Source organism: Herpailurus yagouaroundi, unplaced genomic scaffold, assembly GCF_014898765.1.
Source record: "Herpailurus yagouaroundi ecotype Mexico unplaced genomic scaffold, PumYag 140, whole genome shotgun sequence".
In the NCBI taxonomy this organism is placed as follows: Eukaryota; Metazoa; Chordata; class Mammalia; order Carnivora; family Felidae; genus Herpailurus; species Herpailurus yagouaroundi.
This window is the reverse complement of record NW_024412395.1, coordinates 76,685,139-76,706,378: the sequence shown is the minus strand read 5'-3', so window position 1 is coordinate 76,706,378 and position 21,240 is coordinate 76,685,139. Positions and strand designations below refer to the sequence as shown.

Sequence of the window (21,240 nt, the reverse complement as noted above, 5' to 3'; positions counted from 1 at the left end):
GGTGTAATTCCTAGTTAAGCTCATAGTAATCTTGCAGTGAGCAGCATTTTGATAAGGCCACTTTTTAAACAAGTTTATTTCTTTATGTTCAGAGACAGAGATAGAGCACGCATGAGCGGGAGGGAGGGGCAGAGAGACAGAGGGAGAGGGAATCCGAGCAGGCTCCACACTATCAGCACAGAGTCCAAGGCAGGGATGAAATCAAGAGTTGGACCCTTAACCGACTGTGCCCCAAGGCCACGTTTTTCAAAATAGTCAATTTGTCTATTGTAGATACTTCCAGTTATCACTTCCTCATCTGAACTTCAATTTTTGACATTTTTTCAGGCAGGGGGGTTGGGAGAAGCTAAACTGTGGGAGTGCTCTTTTTAGTTTTTAATACACTCATATTAATACCTGAAAAACAAATCAGGGTCATAAGCCAAAGGAACTGTGACCAAGCACATAGCTATAAAGGTGCATGCGAAAATTAATTTTATAACTTTGCTTTCAAAATGAATTTTATTTTATATTTTAAAAGCAAGAATTTACTCATTTATTTTTAAGTTGCAACATTAAACATGGCAATTAATTAATTAATTTGATGATACAAAACTGATCAGAAAATACAAATTAACCTAACAATTCTGTTTCCTCTAGTCTAACTCTACAATCATAAATGAAAGCTCTTTATAAAAGTTTTTTTTTTTAAGTTTATTTATTTTAAGAGAGTGTGTGCATGAGTGGGGGGGGTGGGGAGGGGCAGAGAAAGGGAGAGAGAGAATCCCAATCAGGCTCCATGCTGTCAGCACAGAGCCCAATGTGGGACTTGGTCTCGAGATCTGAAATCATGACCTTAACCGAAATCAAGAGTCAGATGCTTAACCAACTGAACCACCCTGGTGCCCCAAGAGTATTTTTATCCCACAAATGACTAAACAGCTACAGATAAGCCACTCATTTAGAACCATTTCAGTTGTATTCAAACTGAATCACATTTTTGCATTTTATTTGAAAATGTTCTTTCAGTTCAACTCAAATATCTACTGAGTGCCTGATATGTACAAGGCAATATTTTACTCACTCTAGGGGCTGACTCTGGCTTCCAGGAAGGAACTCATAGTTGGCTTGGAGACGCAACACCATTGCAAATAACTAATGCAGAACAGCTCATGACAAGTCCTGCAGTGGAGGTCTAGAGCATGTATTCTCAATAGGGGTGATACTGCCCCAAGGGGGTGAAAATTAGTTATAAGGGGAGGTAAAAAAATCTTAAATACTACAGTGGTTTGTGGCCCTCCAAAAGGTCACGGTACATAAACACAAACACAGCATATCTTTAGGATTAAAATTTAATGGGATTGGGAGGAATTTGGGGAGAAATATCTAAAAAGTCTTTTTTGGGGAAGCAATAATGAAGAGTTGAGTATAAAGCAGTTGAATATGCTAGAGGACTTCATTGAAGGAGGAGGGCAGGTCTGCGAAAGCTGTGTGTCTGAGGGGGATCTTTAAGAAAGAACAGATCTTCTGAAAGCAGTTTTAGAGAGGAGAATACTCCCTGTGGCAAATAGGACTATTTACTATTCTGTTTCATCTCATGTAGCAGCACTAGTCTGTTGGTAGTGGCTGCCTGGAACACTATAAAACCAAGGATTCTGACACTAGAACCAGGCTCAGCAAAAAAGAATGCAGTGATCAATCAATTAGTGATGCCTGCTATGTGCATAGAAGGTAGAAAGTTGAAGTATGGGTACCACAAATTATTTCCTTTCTCTGGAAATCTTAAGCAAAAACACAGGAAAATGCAAGATATATTCCAGGGAAAGTTAGTACAGGTGAATGAATTCCTAAAGACCTCTTCTAATCAAACCCAAAGAATTCAAGACTGATTTTTTACCAAAGAATAAATGTGAAAGGGGAGGGATCATTTTTATCATGTGTAAATCTACAACCATTCTCCTTCATGTCACCATTACCTGTATTCATAAAACAATTTTTCTTAAATATACAAGTATGAAGTGCACAAAACACAAATGGGTATAATTGTAAACACTTGTGTAGTTTCTACTGGACAAGAAACAATATCGGAACCTTGAAAGCACTCCACGTATTTCCCCATCACATCTACTCCCTTCACTCAAGAGTTAACATCCCAACTTTTAGGATAATCACTTCCTTGCTTTGCCCAAGAGTTTTATCACTCTTGCATGTGTATCTAAACTATATGCAGTTCAGTTTTGCCTGTTTTTGAATTTTACACAAATGGAATTTTATGTTTGGCTCCAATGGTTGATTATGACAAGCAGCGCTATCCTGAACATGAGCAGGGATCCTAGTGCACACGGGCATGAGTTTCTCAAGCGAATAGATCCGGAAGTGGTGTTGCTGGGTCATAGGGCATTTCTTTAGCTTTATTAGATAAATGCCAGACTCTTTCCAAATAGAATGTTGCAGTTTACACTCCTAACAGCAGAATATGAAGTTCCCATTGCTCCTACGAAAAATATTGTCAGATTTTTAAATTTTGCCATCCTAGTGCATATACAGTATGATGTCGGTGTGGTTTTAATTTGTATTTACCTAGTTACTACTGAGATTGAGCACATTTTCATATGTTTATTGGCCATTTGGATGTTTCTTTTGTAAAGCACCTATTTAAATCTTTTGCCCAATGTTGTCCTTATAAATAACTTCCTGCAAAAATAAGCTAAAAGCTTAAATACCACTAAAGATGTTATCAAACTGTGATAGAACTGCTTTTTAATTTTGTTTTTGTTGCTTGCTTGTTTTAAGTAGTGCTGTTCACTCTTAACTGAATTCATGGGGAGATTTTTTTTTTAATGTTTATTTATCTTGAAAGAGAGCACAAGTGGAGAGGGGCAGAGAGAGAGGGAGAGAGAGAATCCCAAGCAGGCTCCACGCTGTGAGCACAGAGCCCGACATGGGGTTCAATCTCACAATCTCACAAACCATGAGATCATGACCTGAGCCAAAATCAAGAGTCCGACATTTAACCAACTGAGCCAGCCAGGTGCCCCCAAAGGGGGAATTTTTTTAAGGAAAAGCTTTCAATGATCCATCTTATATGTGGTGCTTAAATGCCGAGAGTCAAGAACTTGCCCTCTCTCTCCTTCTCTCACCATGTGAACACCGGGACCTGTGTGGTCTGTTTAAATAATCTAATTGGCCCAGAAGAAAATGAACACTTGTTTTTATTTTCTTCACTATTCTCCACTACAACCCCTGCACATTATAAGCTGAAATTATTCATTTGGGAGAAGCTACATAAAAATCTGAACTTTTGCAAAGTAGTCTATGCTTATCCATTCATTATAAAGTGTTCCAGCAGAATGGAATTAAATTAGGCCACTCTTCTCTGTAGTCAGAGCTTTACTGAATTCATTCTACACTTGTTGTAGAGATAGTATGGTGTTGTGGGAAATAGAGAAGACCCAAGACAAAACTCTTAAAAACTCTGAGTCTCAATTTCCTTATCCATAAAATGGATAAAATAATATCTTCTCTGTGCTCTATGCTCTGTCAGTGGAGCATGTGACTCTTGATCTCTGGGTTCTAGGTTCAAGCCCCACATTGGGTGTAGAGATTACTTAAAAATCAAGCCTTTTTAAAAAGGGGGGTGGCTATCGTAAGAAGCAAAAGTGCTCATTAACAAGGAAAATAGTGTACCAAAAGCACTACACAAATCCAAGTTACCCTTCTTCTTTTAACCTATATTTATTTTTGAGAGAGAGAGACTGTGAGCAGGAGAGGGGCAGAGAGAGAGGGAGACACAGAATCCGAAGCAGGCTCCAGGCTCCGAGCTGTCAGCACAGAGCCCAAATTCACGAACCGTGAGACCATGACCTGAGCCAAAGTCAGTCGCTCAACTGACTGAGCCACCCCGGCGCCCCTCCAAGTTACTCTTCTTACTTTAGTCCATGAGATCTTCTGTTGTTGGGAAGCTAGTCTCTTTCTTAGTAGTCTGTTGATGCCATAGCAAACCTCTCTCCTTTAAACAACACCCAAATAGAAAGTCTTCTTTTTGCTTTCATATGAAAGGCATAGAAGAAGGTAGGGAAGAGAGAAGGAAACATTTATAAAGCATCTACTGTGCTCCAGGATCTGTGCTAAGAACTTTACTTCCATCACCTCACAGATATTGTTTGCACCACCTGTTTTACAGAAGAGAAACGGGAGACTCAGAAACTCTGAGTAACTAGCTCAGCATCACATAGCTAGTAAGCAGCAAAACTCAGATGGAAACCCAGCATTGGTCTGACTCTAAAGTCATATACACGCTGTTTCCCCCACACTCAACATCCTCTCCAATAAATATATCACAGAAAAAGGATGTGTCCCCACATTTTGTAGTGTAAAGCTGTAGAGCTGGTCAAAAACTCATTTTCTTCCCCATCTGTGGCCTGATTCCTTACACTTATGCTCACTCCCCAGACCCTATAGTAGTGCATGCCCACATTAAGAGGTGAGCATAATACCAAGACAAAGAGCAAAAGAGCCCATGTCCCAGGACAACAGCAATACTGGTGGCCTCTTCTGCTTCTTCTAGGTCCACACCTGCCCTCTGGTGTTTGTCTGATTCTAGGTGTGAACCTGACACTGACTCAGGCTTTACCCTTTCGCTCTACTTCGCCTGGTTCGGTCTGGTGAGATGCGTGGATCTGACACTGGCTTCTCCCACCAACTGCATTTTCCGCTAGGCCTCACAGATCCGACCTTTGTTTTATCTCCTTCAGTTTGGACCAATGCCTCAGGTCGCACATGGACTTTGGCCTGTAGAGTCATGATACTTTCCTGGTCCTTCTGTACTAATGACCCTCCTTTCCCTTCCCCCATCTGGGCCCTTTTATACCTCACCCTGCTCCCCATCATTGCCTGCAGGGAACTTAGCCTCTCCAGGCCTGACGTGGCTGACCCGTCCCTCATGCTGACAGTGGCACAAGGGATTATTTGCTGCCCTCAGAAAGGAAGAACTAGTGGATGGTTTTACACCTTTGCAGACTATTTCCTTGGCCAGTTTATCCTTGAAGCTTATGCTCTTGACCAACACAGGTTGTGCCAGAACTCTTTCAGCACTTCTGTGAAAATCTGCCATTTCTCAGAAGCCGTGTTCATTTTCTATGACATCAAAGCATGACTGCCCACTAATAATAGTCTGGAAGAGGAGGTGAAGAGTTTTAAATTCCTCTCAGAAAAACACCAAGTTACTCAGTTAACTAACACTTTTTGGATGAAAATTGCTGTAGGGAATAGGAGATGTAGGCCCTGTCCTCTGAGTATCCAGGACATGCGAACCCTCCCTGGTCAAGTAATGACACCACCAGTCAAATCCTTTCAGAAACTGTGTTACAGGACAAATATCCTATCCCAGCTCAGCAGACAGAATTACCTCCAGAGCCACTGAGGCTGTGAGGCACTCACCCTTTCAGATAGTTGTTGTTCTGTCAGGCTTCTGTCCCTTAGTTCTACCATGCTTAGATTCTCTAAACCAAAAGGAGGTCCATGTCTCACAGATTCTGAAAATAGCAGGACCTATTTTCTTTTTTATTTTTCAAGTTTAAATTCTAGTTCATTAACATACAGTGCAATATTAGTTTCAGGAGTAGAATTTAGTGATTCATCATTTACATACAACACCCAGGGCTTGTCACTAGTGCCCTCCTTAACACCCATCACTCTTCTAGCCCATCCCCCACCCACCTCCCTCCATCAACCCTCAGTTTGTTCTCTGTATTTAAGAATCTCTTATCGTTTGTTTCCCTCTCTCTTTTTTCCCCCCTTTCCCATATGTTCATCTGTTTTGTTTCTTAAATTCTACATATGAGTGAAATCATACATTTGTCTTTCTCTGACTTACTTCGCATAGCATAATATACTTTAGCTCCATCCACGTCATTGCAAATGGCAAGATTTCATTCTTTTTTTTTTAATGCTTATTTATTTTTGAGAGAAAGAGATATCAGGAGTCAGGGAGGGGCAAAGAGAGAGGGAAGGAGGATCTAAAGCAGGCTCTGCACTGTCAGCGGTGAGCCTGATGTGAAGCTCCAACTCACAAACTGGGAGATCATGACCTGACCTGAAGTCATCCACTCAACCGACTGAGCCACCCAGGTGTCCCAAGATTTCATTCTTTTTGATGGCTAAGTAATATTCCATCATATATATATATATATATATATATATATATATATATGCATGCCAAACCTTCTTTCCATTTATCAGTCCGTGGACATTTAGGCTCTTTCCACAGTTCCGCTACTATTGATAATTAGTAGGACATATTTTAAATCAGAATGGCCTTAGGGTGCCTGGCTGGCTCAGTCAGAAGAGCATGCAACTCTTGATCTCTGGGTTGTGAGTTCAAGCCTCATGTTGGGTATAGAGATTTACTCAAATAAATAAACTTAAAAATAATTGAAAAATAAAACTTAACACTGTAAAAAAAAAATCAGAATGGCCCTCAGAAAACTAGGGACATAGCAATCTCAGACATATTTCAAACTGAAGAACTTGTTCTAAGGACCTCCCCAAGAGATGGGAAGATGCTGACCTTCCACAGCCTTATCTGGGCATGTGAAGACTGTCCTATTACAGTCAGCAGAGAAGCTATCTCTGCATTTACTATTTTACCCCATTAGTAAAGGTTGAGAAGCCTGCTCTAAGTCAAACATCACATCCTAGGACATTCAGATTTCATGTATATTCACATCCTATAATGTGTTGGAAAGAACTCACTCCAGGGTCACTCACAATCCCTACCTTGACCTTCTCCTGCTTTCTATTCAAGAAGAATAATTCTGCCCTGATGGTTTCTCATCTTTCCATAGCTCGAGGCCTGGTCCTCTCATGGGTTTCTCTACCTGAATCACACACTTTGACCATTACCCAGAAATGTCCTCTGTATTCTCGGGTACCCTCTCCCTCCCTTGACTTTTCTCTCTGGAAGGGATTTTTGATTCTGGGACATTTCCCTCCCACTTAACTCCACCCTACATTTCATTAAACAGATAGAAAAAGTAGAAGGAAATCACATTTGTTGTACTTCTTCTAGTGGCAGGCACAGCGAAGGTGTTCATGCACATCAACATATCTATCCTTCACAAAGTCATGATAGGAAATGAAGTGCAGAGAGTCTAAAATTTTGCCAAATTTTACCAGCTATTAGGTGGTCTCATCAGCTATTATGGTAGAGTTGGGATTGAACCCAGGAACTCTTAGGCTCCAAAGCCTCAGCCTTTTTCAGCATATTCTGTACCTCCCAAACAGACAGCCTATTCTGTATACTGCTAGTTCCTTCCCTGTATGCCTGTGTCATAACCCATGTGTCCTAATGATTGTCGCCAAAAGTTACAATATACAGTTGACCCTTGAACTACATGGGTTTGAATTGCACAGGTCCACTTATAAGCAGGTTTGTTTTGATAAATATAGTACAAAACTGTAAATGTATTTTCTCTTCCTTATAATTTTCTTCACGACATTTTCTTTTCTCTAGTTTACTTTATTGTAGGAATACAGTATATGATACACACCACATACAAAATATGTGTTGATTGTTTATATAATCAGTAAGGCTCCTAGTCGACAGCAGGCTATTAGTAGTTAAGTTTTGGGGTAATCAAAAGTTATACATGGATTTTTGACTGTGGCAGGGAGGGGGTTAATGCCCCTAACCCCCTCGTTGTTCAAGGGTCAACTGTACTTCATACCAAGTCTTTTCTTCTAATCGAAGATAAGATCAAACAAAAATGAGATTAGACTAGAAGCATTCTTTTAAAAATAAAAATAAAAAAGCAGCAGTCTCTCAGGAACACTCTGGGGGAAATTTTGCAGTTTCTCAAAATTCAACAGTATCAGTAAACTGGGGATTTTCAAATGGTGTGGGGCTGACATATACCACTAGGGCCAGAGTTTCAATGTTGCGTTTGTTTTCCAGAAAAAGAGCTCAGCATAAAATGCAGCTAATAGTGAGGTTTTGTTTGGGTTTTTTGCATAATAAAAGTCGTAACTGAGCAACATTAGCTACAGACACTCCTCCCCATAAATCCATGGAGACTGTGAAAAGCATTTCAGAGAAATACAAACCCCAAGTAGTCTTTGGCAAGGGGTAATTTGCCATGATGATAGTTAAATAAGGAGAATACTGAGTAGCTGACTACAAAGAAGCATCTGAAAATAAAACTAGCTGTGGCTCAAGTCCTTCAATTGAAAATGTATATACAATCTCTCACATGTGGCAGCCCAAATTGGTCTCTTCTTTTTATAAGGCAAATTTGACAATGCATACCAAGAAGCTTAAATCATACCCTTTTGACCTAATAATCCTACTCCTAAGAATTTATCTCAAGGAAATAAGTCATAAGAATAAGGAAGACTATACATATTTTATAGCAACATTATTTAAAAGTAGCAAAAAAACTGGAAACAACCTAATTTTCCAGTCACATAGGAAAGACTTAATACATTTTAGTATCTTAATTCTTTGAGATAATCTGAAGCTATTAAGAATACGATCACCAGTGCAGAAACAAGGAAAGGGTGTTCAGTGAAAAGTATAGAACACAGAAATGCAAATATGTAGTGGTTACAGACCTGCAGAAATTCACATGTTGATAAAGAAGATTAGGAGGGGGCAAAAGAAGATAAAATAGCTACGTTAGCACATTGAGATTACAACTTTTAAACAAATTTTTCTTTTGTAATGACTGTATTCATTTTTTAGGCATTTTTTCTTGTTTTTCCTTAGGAATCAAATAGAATCATATTTATATAGAATCATATTTATAATCATTTTTGAATAAGAAGATTATTTTACAAAGAATACAGGTGGAATATTCTAGCCAAGTACGAAATAGAGGATTACTAATGCGCAAATACTAATGCTATTGTTTTAATTTGCAGTGAAGGGAATTTGGCTACAAAGCAGGTTGTGTTCCTTCAGAGACCAGTTATGTGGAATTCAGCTGCTCAAACACCAGAAGTGAGTAAAACTGATGCTTTTTTTTTTTAAGTTTATTTATTTATTTTGAGAGAGAGAGTGCACACACTCAAAGTTGGGCTCGAGCGGAAGAGGGGCAGAGAGAGAATCCCAAGCGGTGGTGTGGAGCCCAACACTGGGCTCAGTCCCACGAACGTGAGAGCATGACCTGAGCCAAAATCAAGAATCAGACACTTAACCAACTGAGTCCCAGGTGTCCCAATGCTTTATTAACCAAATGTTCTATGGAAGCATTTAATCCTTAAACTCACGTTGTAATTCTAAATGGTGAATACAGATGAGGAAATGTGGACGCGATATGGAAATAGTCTCCAAAACAACATAACAACAAAGGAAACGTGCCAGTAACAGGTGACATGAGACAGTTCCAAAGGGGATCAAAATATGTTACCCCCAAATTTGCCACTTTGGCAAAGGATTATTTTGAGCTGAAGGTAATTAAGAAACACAGACATAGGAGTAACTTTCTACCCTCTCCCTTTCTCATAAAAACAGGGCATAAATTTCCCTTTTTAAAGTTAACGTAAGGGTACCTGGCTGGCTCAGTCGGTAGAGCAGGTGACCCTTGTATTGTTATTTCAACCCCCACATTGGGTGTAGAGATTACTTAAAATTAAAATCTTTTTTTAAAAAAGGTAACATAAATTTCCATTTGTAAAGTTGTCCTCCTCTCCTATACCAGGAATAGGAGAAGACTCCTAATCACTAGAGATGATTCCTCACTGGAGATAGCACTGACTTGGGTCTACATAAATAAATCTTACTAAAATAACCTTGATCTTCCCTTAGGTTCCCCATATACTTACCTTTCCACAATTTGCTGCCCATAGAAGCTCAAAACCCTGTTCCTTTGTCTAGTCACTTCTCCACAATCTATCATCGTTTGTTGAAATCATGTATAAGCTTTCAGTCTGTCTCTTTGGGTTTTCACTTTTTCTCTGTGAAGCCCCATGTACATCCAAAATAAATCTTTTCTCCTGTTAATCTATCTTTTGTTAGTTTAATTTGTAGGCCTCAGGTACTGAAATAAGAGGGTAAAGGAAAAGTTTTTTGGAAGTGGGTGTGCCTAATATTGCAACACACCTGTGCAATCTTCTCTGTCTTGACCTCTGAAGCTACTTTTTTTCATTCTTAATTTTAGCTTTTATTTATTATTTTATTTTTAATATTGACGTATAGTTGACATAGGTTATATTAGTTTCAGGTGCACAACTTAGCGATTCAGCAATTCTATACATTATGCAGTGATTACCACCGTAAGTGTAGTTACCATCTGTCACCAGACAACATTATTACAATGTTATTGACTCTCTTTCCTATGTTGTACTTTTCATCTTTATGACTTACTTACTTTATAGCTGGAGTTTATACCTTAATCGCCTTCACCTATTTTGCCCGTCCTTCCACCCCTTTCTCACTGTCAACCACCAATTTGCTTTCTGTATTTATTATTCTCTGTGTTTTAAATTTTTTGTTTGTTTTGTTTTTTAGATTCCACATATAAGTGAAATCATATGATATTGTCTTTGACTTATCTTACTTAGCATTATACTCTCTACATCTATCCATGTTGTTGCTAATGGCAAGACTTTGTTCTTTTTTATGGCCAAGCAATATTCCATTGTGTGTGTATACCACACCTTCCTTATTTATTCATTTATCAGTGGACACTTGGGTTGCTTCCATACCTTGGCTATTGTAAATAATGCTGCAATAGACATAGGGGTACATATCTCTTTTTGAATTAGTGTTTTCGTATTTGTGGGGTAAATGCCCAGAAGTGGAATTACTGGATCATAATGGTATTTCTATTTTTAATTTTTTGAAGAACCTCCATACAGTCTTCCACAGTGGCTACACCAATTTACACTCCTACCAACAATGCACAAGGATTCCTTATTCTCCACATCCTTGCCAATTTGACTCGTGTGTGGCTTTGAGTTCTACTTCCCTGATGGTGAATGTTGAGCCATCTTTTTATGTGTGTGTTGGACATCTATATGTCTTCTTTGGAGAAATGTCTGTTCAGGTCCTCTGCCCATTTTTTAATCACACTTTTATTATTTTTTTTTTTTTTTGGGTGTTGAGTTGTATGCATTCTTTATATATTTTAGATGTTAACTTCTTATCCTCTATATCATTTGTAAATATCTTCTCCCTCTAAGTAGGTTGCCTTTGCATTTTGTTGATGATTTCCTTTGCTGTGCTAAAGCTTTCTAGTTTGATGTAATCCCAATAGTTTATTTTTGCTTTTGTTATCCTTGCTTGATGAGACATATCCAGGAAAATGTTAAGATCAACGTCCAAGAGATGATTGCCTATGTTTTCTTTTAGAAGTTTGTATGGTTTCAGGTCCTACATTTAGGTCTTTAATCCATTTTGAGTTTAAGACCTTTACTTTTAGAATTTGGTTTTTTATTTCACAGATATGTTTTAATCAATTTTCCAGATAGCTTGAGAATTTTTTTAAGAAAGTGAAAAGGCAAACCATGGATTAAGAGAAAAAAAAACCTTGAAATCACATATATGACAGAGAACTTGTATCTTGAATGTACCAAGAACTCTAAAATCTGAACAAACAACTCTAAAAAATAGCATAGAGACTTGGACACCTCACCAACAAGGATGTAGATGAGAAATAAGCATTTAAAAAGTCATTTAAATCATTAGCCATTAGGGAAATGCAATGAAAACCATAATGAGATACTACTCTGCACCACTGAGAATGACTAAAATAAAAAATACTGACAATACCAAGAACTAGCAAAGGAGAAGGGCAATTGGAACATTCAAACAAAGCTAGTAGGAATGCAGAATGATACAACCACTCTGGAAAAACAATTGGCAACTTCTTTTGAGGTTAAACACACACTTACAATATGACCCAGCAAAACCACTCTTGGGTATTCACCCTAGAGAAATAGAAATTGAAATATAAATGGAACAGAAATGTTTATGTCAGTTCTATTCATAATCTCCAAAAACTGGAAACAATTCAAGTGTCTTCAACAGGTGAATGGCTAAACAACTATGGTACATTCATACAATAAAATACCACTCAGAAATACAAATGAATGAAATAATTATATACACAAGGAGTTGAATTAATTGCAAAAGCATGCTGATTAAAAGAAGTCAGTTTCAAAAGGTTACAGACTGAAAAATTTACAAAAAAAAAAAAAAAAAGGTAACCTACTGAATTGGAGGAGATATTTGCAAAAGACATATCTGATAAAAGGTTACTATCCCAGATATATATAAAGAACCTACACAACTTAACACACACACAAAAACAAATAATCCAATTTAAAATGGGCAGAAGACTGACATTTCTCCAAAGAAGCATACAGATGTCCCACACACACATGGAAAGATGCTCAACATCACTCATCATCAGGGAAACGCAATCAAAGCCACAGTGAGAGATCGCCTCATACCAGTCAGAATAGCTAATATAAAAAAGATAAGAAATAACAAGTATTGGCAAGGATGTGAAGAATAAGGAATCCTTGTGCACTATTGGTGGGAGTATAAATTGGTGCAGCCTCTGTGGAAAACTGTATGGAAGTTCCTCAAAAACTTAAAAATAGAAATACCATTATGATCCAGTAATTCCACTTCTGGGCATTTACCCCACAAATATGAAAACACTAATTCAAAAAGAGATATGTGCCCCTATATCTATTGCAGCATTGTTTACAATAGCCAAGATATGGAAGCAACCTAAGTTTCCATCAATAGATGAATAGAGAGAGAAGGTGGGGTATATACATACAATGGAGTAATACTCAGCCATAAAAAAGAACAAAGTCTTGCCATTAGCAACAACATGGATAGATCTTGACAGTATGATGCTAAGTGAAATAAGTCTGAGAAAGACAAATGCTGTATGATTTCACTCATAAGTAGAATTTAAGAAACAAAACAAATGAACAAAGAAAAAAAGAGACAAACAAAAAAACAGGCTCCTATATATAGAGAACAAACCGGTGGTTAGCGGAAGAGAGGCTGGGGGAAGGGAGGATGGATGAAATAGATGATGGGGGTTAAGAGTACGCTTATCAAGGGAGGCGAGGGTGGGTGGGGGGTGTTGGGGAGGGCACCTGTTGGGATGAGCACTGGGTGTTGTATGGAAACCAATTTGACAATAAATTTCATATTTAAAAAAAGAGTACACTTATCATGATGAGCACTGAGTAATGTATACAATTGTTGAATTGTACACCTGAAATTAATATAGCTCTGTATGTTAATCATATTGCAATTTAGAAATAATAAAAAATATTCCATTTATATGATAGTCTCAAAGAGATAATTATATAATGTGGAGAACAGGTCAGTGGTTGCTAGGAATTAGGGATTTGGGGAAGGGAAGTGATAAAGGGATCACACAGGGAGTTTGCAGGAGGTAATGAAACTGTTACATGTCCTATTGTAGTTACACAAAACTATACATAAGTGTTGAAATTTATAGAACTATACACTTTTAGTATATAATAATTTTTTTTTATTTTTTAACGTTTATTTATTTTTGAGACAGAGAGAGACAGAGCATGAATGGAGGGAGGGTCAGAGAGACAGGGAGACATAGAATCAGAAGCAGGCTTCAGGTTCTGAGCTGTCAGCACAGAGCCCAACACGGGGCTTGAACTCACGGACCACGAGATCACGACCTGAGCCGAAGTCGGATGTTTAACCGACTGAGCCACCCAGACACCCCTAGTATATAATAATTTAAAAATTAAAAGATTGCTTTATAAATCACACAGACTCAATTTTTTTATGTCTTTGTCCTTCATTAAAGACTGTCCTTGGGTAATGAAATTCTTATGAAGTAAGGCTACACAGGATGATAAACCAAGGTCTTTCTGTCTTGTTCCTTTCATCTATTTGTTTTTTCTTTATTTTGGAGAGAGGCCTCTAAATAAATTCAATTATTTTACATTCAGTAGAATAAAAGACTCCAACCAGGATTTTACCTCCATCTATTAAAATGTTCCCAACTTTTCTTCCAAAATATTTTTCTTAACTTTTTTGTTTCTTTTGAATACTCAAAATTCATTGATTTTTTTTTTTACCTAAAAGTCTCTATTTCAGTTAAATTCTTCAGCCCACTTCCCTTTGATAATTATTTAAAAGAAACAAAGGTCATTTAAAAGTATTTAGTTTCCACTAATTCAGAATAGAGTTTCCATTCTGTGGTGTTCTTAGGAGTAGAAAACAAAACATGAAAAGGATGCCAGGGGATAGTGTGTGTGTGTGTGTGTGTGTGTGTCACAATCTGCAAGCCTCCGTGTCCTCATCCGTAAAAGATGGACAACATTGGTACTTACCACAGGATCATGAGGAGGATTCAGTTAGAAAACATGTAGTGGCCTTGCCACATTGCCTTGTCATGAGAAGTGAAATGTTGCTTTTGTTTTCAGTAGGAATGTTTTTCTTTCAATACTAGATGATTAATCACTACTAACTCTATGGAGAAATTGAAGAAGAATCTAGAAATGCCTAACGACCCTCCATTTTCTCCAGCTAAAAATTGCTTTCAGCTAGTATGCAGGAATTCTTTTTTTTAATTTGTTTTAACTTTTTTTTTTTTATTTTAGAGAGAGAGAGAGAGAGGGAGGGGCAGAGGGAGAGAGAGAGAGAATCTTTTTATTTTTTTTTTAATGTTTTTATTTATTTTTGAGACAGAAAGAGACAGAGCATGAGCAGGGGAGGGGCAGAGAGAGAGGGAGACACAGAATCTGAAGCAGGCTCCCTGAGCTGTCAGCACAGAGTCCAACGCGGGGCTTGAACTCACGGACTGTGAAATCATGACCTGAGCCGAAGTCAGACGCTTAACCGACTGAACCTCCCAGGCGCCGAGAGAGAGAGAGAGAGAGAGAGAGAGAGAGAGAGAGAGTCTTAAGAAGGGTCCACACTTAGCATAGAGCCCAATGAGCGGCTTGATCCCACAACCCTGGGATCATGACCTGAGCACAAATCAAGAGTAGGACGCTCAACCAACTGAGCCATCTAGGTGCCCCGGGAATGTTTTTTGATGTTCTAAAAAACATATGTATATATGAGAAATATAGCACAATTATCAACAAGTTTAGAATTAGGTAGTGAGTATATGGTGTTTGTTGTACTGTCCTTTAAACTTTCTGTATACTTGAAATTTTTCTTAATATGAAAGTTGAGGAAAATTAAGCTGAAAAGCATTAGTTACCCAACAGCTTATTCATTCATTATTAATTGGTAACTAGTTACTAAGATGCTATACCAAAAAAAAAGACCCATAAGGAATGATTTAAACACAACAGAAGGGTCTCTCTGTCATCATAGTCTGAAGCTGAGCAGGTCCTCTAGGGTGGGGCGAGGCTCTGCTTCATGACAGGTCAGCTCTGCCGCCCTCCACATTTGGCTTCTGCCTCTGGACCCAGGGCTGCTGCCACAGTTGTTGCTGTGTTCAGCCTGCAAGAAGCAGGAAAGAGGAGTCCCAGGCATGCTTCTAAGGCACTGACCCCCAAGTCACGTATTTCTTCTCACATCCTATTGACCTGAACTTATTTATGTCACCACAGGTATCTGCAAGGGAGACTGGGAAATGTAATCCGGGAAACCGGGAGTTGGTAACATGGTGAAATAGCACATGGCCAGCTCAAAACTGCAAGGCACTGCCAGGAGGAGTTCTGTTATTAAAAGAAAAACGGAGAGACTAGATCCTGGGGAGACAGGAGTTTAATTTTAATGGTTTCCATTTTAATTTATTTTTCTTCTTGAGAGCAAAATAATATTCAAATAATATTCTTATCTTTAAATATATCTCAAAATGAGTGATTTCAAGAGGTAAAGACTTCTTGGACACATCTGTTGAATCAGTTCTCTAACACAAACCAAGAAGTGAAGGAGCAGCAGCCAGAGAAATGTTCTAAATCAGATCTTTTCCAAGGTAGCTACAATAAAATCATATATGAATACTAAGAAATATTAATGTACACATTAACTTCTTTTTTTACCTTACAGTGAGACAATTATTAAACTTAGTTCTTACTTTTTCAGTCATTTGAAGTTGATTTGAAATTATTTGAAAACCATAAGGGTCATACTTAATTCATTAGCTGTCAGTATCCTTGATTGAAATCCATGTGAAATCAAATCAAGTGCTAGTGTAAATAGAGGGCATCGAGTATCTCAAAGAAAATTATGCAAAAATCAAGATGAAAGCATTTTGCTTTTATCATTAACGAGGTTCTTCATCTAGGGAATGCTTTCCACTTAAAGTAAATGGGTTTTTTTCCTGGTGTGAGCAGAAGAGAAAGAGTGGTCCCTGTTGCCACAGGACAATGTTCAGGCTGGAGAACAGCTCTCTTCGGGGCCACCTGTGTTCTTATCTATTGGTGTCTCTGGGAATGTAAGGGACAGAAACCCTGCTCAGATTAGCCTGTGTGTATATAAGGGAATTTACTAGCTTCTAGGTGGAAAGGATACCAGCATAGCTTACAACATCAATAAAGAGCTATAAGAACCAAGCCCTCAGGCACTGACACCAGAGATTCCACATTACCAGGGTGTTCTTTTTCATCTGTTTATTTCAGCTTCTAAGTGCATATGTGTAGAGGGCTTCTAATGAGATGAGTGTGGCCACCTCAACAAAAAGAAAGAGCTTCTTTATCCTAGAGTCCATATAGCAATCCCAGAGAAGGACTCTGATCGGATCTGATTGGGTCATGTGCCCACACTACGGCAGAGAAGAAGGTGGATAGGAAAACTGACCGGAAAGGTAGTTGTCCACTACCCCTTTCCTTACCAGTTTTGAATGATTCTGACAACCTCAAGCTGGAATGACCCAGGAACAAGTTCTGTGAGCAAGCTGGGGTAGTGTCTCTGCATGTTTCTCTAACTCTTCCAAATGGTACTAGAGCTACACTTCAGCTTGAGACATACAGAGACAAGGTATGGGAGATCTTCTCCCAAGCCAGAGACATACAAGGAAGAGAAGTCCTGAATGCCCACTCCTTGTTTTTATTTCTAAACCATATCTTTTAGCTCTTCTTCTACCCTGTTCATCACAACACTGACCATGCCTTATGATTACTGGTGTAATTCTGACTTCATTGTTTTGTTTTCGTTTTTAAGACACTGACAGTGAAAAATGGAAGCCAGAATGGTAGGATACTCTAAAATCAACTGACTTGTCACTGGGTCTCATATATTTGAAATGAATCACCCATTTTTAGCAAATGAGAATGATTCTCAAAAGTTAATGGATTTTATCAAGGATGACATTATCAAGGATGACATTTGCATCCAGATCTTGGTATAATTTCCTCCAATTTTATAGTGAAAATATCAGAGAAAAGTGAGAAGATATATGAATAAGCCTGGCAATGTAGCGTGGAAAATTTCTCCTTATTGATTTAGAGAAATATTCAAAATACAGTGCTAAGTAGAAAAGTGAGCTGTATACATTTATGTGGACATAAGCAAATACATACATATTTAGAGAAGGAAATAGTAATACACCAGATTTTAACAGTGGTATCTCTGCAAGATAGGATTGTGGGTAGGTTGTACTTTTTTCTTTGTTTTTGCCAAGTTTTGTACACTGAACATGTATTATTTTTGTAACTGGAGGAAAATTTTATTTGGAAAATACACAAATCTTTGACCATTAAGTCTACTCATAAATTTGTAGCTGTGGATAATGTAGTGTGAAGGGAATGAAATAGGATCCTTGGGCTCCAGTTCAAGGCCAGAAACTCCCTAACCTTGGACAAATCTTATCTTCCTTCTTGGCCTGGGTCCTACCTCCATAGAATGAGGGGTTAAAGCAGATGACCTCTCAGGACTGGTTGAGCTTCAGACTCCTACACTCTACGTTAGAAGAACATTGCAATTTGATCTGCTGTAAAAGCTATTCCTTCATGTGGAGTGAGAGTAGAGTAGGGGAGGCAATATCATTGCTGAAGATGTATTTATTAAGAGTCATGTGGTAAAAAAAAAAAAATAAAAGTGTTTGTTCTGAAATCTTTTTTAGAGTTACCTAGCAACCTAGAGTTGCTAGGTATTGTGTTATCTTTTAATATGTGAAATTTACATTTGGTGGCTGTTTACTTATTAATACTTATCTATAAGTGAATTACTAAGAATATCTTATTATTCTGAATAATACCCACATTTTATTAGGAAAATTCTCACTGTGGGGCACCTGGGTGGCTCAGTCGCTTGGGTGTCCCACTTTGGCTCCGGTCATGATCTCATGGTTCATGATTTCGAGCCCCGTGTCAGGCTCTGTGCTGACAGCTTGGAGCCTTGAGCCTGCTTTGGATTCTGTGTCTCCCTTTATCTCTGTTGCTTCCCTGCTCATGCTCTGTCTGTCTCTCAAAAATAAATAAACATTTAAAATTTTTTTTTAAAAAGTAAATTCTCACTGAGTATGTGAGAGTTGGCCTCTATTGGCTGGCATGCAATAAGGAATTTATTGCAAAATTTACTTTTGGCCCTGGCATTGGTGAAGAAGGAAAGATCCAGGCAGCCAAGTGCTCCCAGGCACCTCTGCCTTCCTATTTTCTTTCAGTCAGCATTGAGAGGTCATTCAAGAATGAATGAATTCTTTATACATGTGGGAAAGAGCCAGTAGCCAGGCTTGAGAAAGGAGCCCAGTCTGGCAGTACCCGTCAGCCCTTCTTGCAGCCAAAAGGCTATCTCCTCACTGATGAGTGTCCCAATGCCAGAGAAAATGTGCCATTCTCAAATCCAGTACCTGAAGAGTAGATCTGTCAGGTTCCAATGCTTGTATTAAATTTAATACTACTGGGGCGCCTGGGTGGCTCAGTCGGTTATGCGTCTGACTTCAGCTCAGGTCATGATCTCGCAGTTCATGGGTTGGAACCCCACTTTGGGCTCCGTGCTGACAGTTCAGAGCCTAGAGCCTGCTTTAGATTCTTTGTCTCCCTCGTTCTCTGCCCCTCCCCCACTCATGCTCTCTCTCACTCTCTCTCTCTCTCTCTCTCTCTCAAAAATAAATAAATGTTAAAAAATAAAAAATAAATTTAATGCTTCTAGTGAATAACAATAAAAAGAAAAGGATTTGAGATCTGATATTTGCATCTGATGAATACAAGGGGGCCAATGGAAATGTCACCACCACAACTATCTCTGACTTGGGACCATGAAAGCTCTTGTTGAGGCAGGACCCATAAACTTAAACTTGCCCAAGGACTCCAGTAACTCAGCCAAGAAAAAGAGCTGCCAACATATGCCTTTCTATGCAACATGCTGAGGACTGCAATGTTCCTATACAAACAATGTCATAGACCGTGGTTGCATTCCATGGTAGCACATTAAATCTGATTTAGTAAACCTGTTTGTTTGCTTTGTATATTTGCCATGAAAGTCAGTAGAATATACCTCTGTATTTTATACATTACAGTTCAACTAACTTCTGAGTTAATAAACTTTTATAAGACTAGCCTGGGCATGGGCATCTGACTTCTATATTTTTTCCCTAAGTTTTATAATTATAGCTGTTGCATTTAGGAAAATGAAGTCCTAATTTCCACCTAACATATAAATGAACTTCCAAATAATAAACTCTGTGTAAATTGGGAAATTAGTGTGCTTTTTTATCTTTTTAAATTTTATCTCTTTTTTGTTTATCCTTGTTCAGATTTTTGTTCCTAAGAGTAAATGATCACATTCTAATATGTCATGTTATCAGTATTAAAGACATCCTGGTAAGGAAATCTCATCAGGAGTCTGAACATCTACCTGTTGAGTTGCTACAGTTTTCTTCTTGAGATTTCCTTTTATTGGCTTAGATATCTTATTTTGACTTATTACCTTGGCAAAGACCATGTCCTCTTTACTCTGAACTGCACCAAGGACATTGTCAGCCCTCAGTAAATATTTCACAGCAGAAGCATCTGCAGCTTAAGGTGGTCTGGTTGCTGAGCATTCCTACCATGTCAGGCAGAAGTAGTTTGAACCAGGACAGAGAGAGTGGTCTGCTTGACCTAGGAAGATGCTCCAGGCATTCTTTCAGTATAAGCATGATCAGAATTATTTGTGACTCTTCTGTGCAGCCTATTCCTGTGTGAAATGGGTATGAGGTGGCCAATGAAGCACTTTTCCTGCTGTCTGTATCGCAACTAACACCAAGAAGAAAAATAGAACCTTCAGTGTATTTCTACCCTACTTTGTTCCCCCAAAGTATGATCTCAACAGGTTTCTCTCTCCCAGAGATATCATTGAGGGCCCAGATATGTACACAACCAATCTGTCAGTGAGGAGAAGGACGTGCCAAGAAGCTACTAAAGATTGTGAAAGAGAGAGGCAGCTCATTCTTACCTGGGAGGAGGAGAGACTGTGAAAGGTGGCTCTCAGTTGGTCCTTAAAGATGAGCAGGATCTGGAAGAGAAGCAAGGAAGAGACGTTTCAGGCTGAGTACAGTATGTGCTAGATCAAAAGGACAGGAAAGCACCCCTCTTTTTAATTCCTGGTTGCCAATCTCTTGTGTTCCAGAGGAAAGCCAGCCGGCATACAAAAGGTGAAGACAGGAACAAAGTCACCAGCAGGAGCATCGGTTTGGACACAGCCACATCACAACCAACGGACAGCAGAAACCCACCTGCAGAGTGCCTCCTCTCTCCTTCTGGAGAGTGTTGGACAAGAGAGAGGAGGCCGACACAGTACAGCAGCTTCTCTGGCTTCAGCAGCAATGACAGTGTCCTACGGGAATTAGATGACGGTCAGTTTGACCAGGAAGATGGAGTAACTCAGGTCACTTGTATGTGAGCAATGAAGTAAAGCAATGGAAGGCCCTGTAAATAACTATTAAAATAATTGCCAACTGACTTTATTGTATTACTTTATCTGCATTTATGTAATACTTAGAATTTTTCCAGATTCTGGCTTTCCTCTAATCTGCATAAACTTTGGCTCAACCTCCCAGACAAGGAAGAATAACCAACGTATTTGTAAATTTAGAATCATGTTTACACTTCTCTCAACTAAAACATCTGTTTAAACAGATGTCTCATTAGGTTATTAACCAATAATCTACTTCAGTTTCTCATGAATGTACAAGATGTACTTTTCATTCATTTCCTGGTAAGAAGACTAAATATATTAGCCAGTATTTCACCTAATTAGAAAGTTCTCAGGAAGTCAAAATCTTACTTAAGCTGAAAAGCAATCTCTCTCTCTTTCAATCCCCCTCTCTTTCACATACATGTAAAGGGCTAATTAATGAAATACCT

General features: G+C 38.6%; 1 protein-coding gene across 2 annotated transcripts in view; it reads left to right on the top strand.

Moving 5' to 3' along the window:
• Positions 1-20,836, top strand: part of RFTN2 (raftlin family member 2) — a 65,435-nt gene extending 44,599 nt beyond the window's left edge. Inside the window, exons 8-9 of one of the 2 annotated variants that reach the window (XM_040475771.1) lie at positions 8,899-8,977; positions 20,504-20,836. In XM_040475771.1, coding sequence (XP_040331705.1) covers positions 8,899-8,977; positions 20,504-20,776 — 352 coding nt within the window. In that variant the 3' untranslated portion in view covers positions 20,777-20,836. The remainder of the gene's footprint in view (positions 1-8,898; positions 8,978-20,503) is intronic. The other variant, XM_040475772.1, reaches the window with a different exon arrangement.
• The last annotated feature ends 404 nt before the right edge of the window (positions 20,837-21,240 follow it).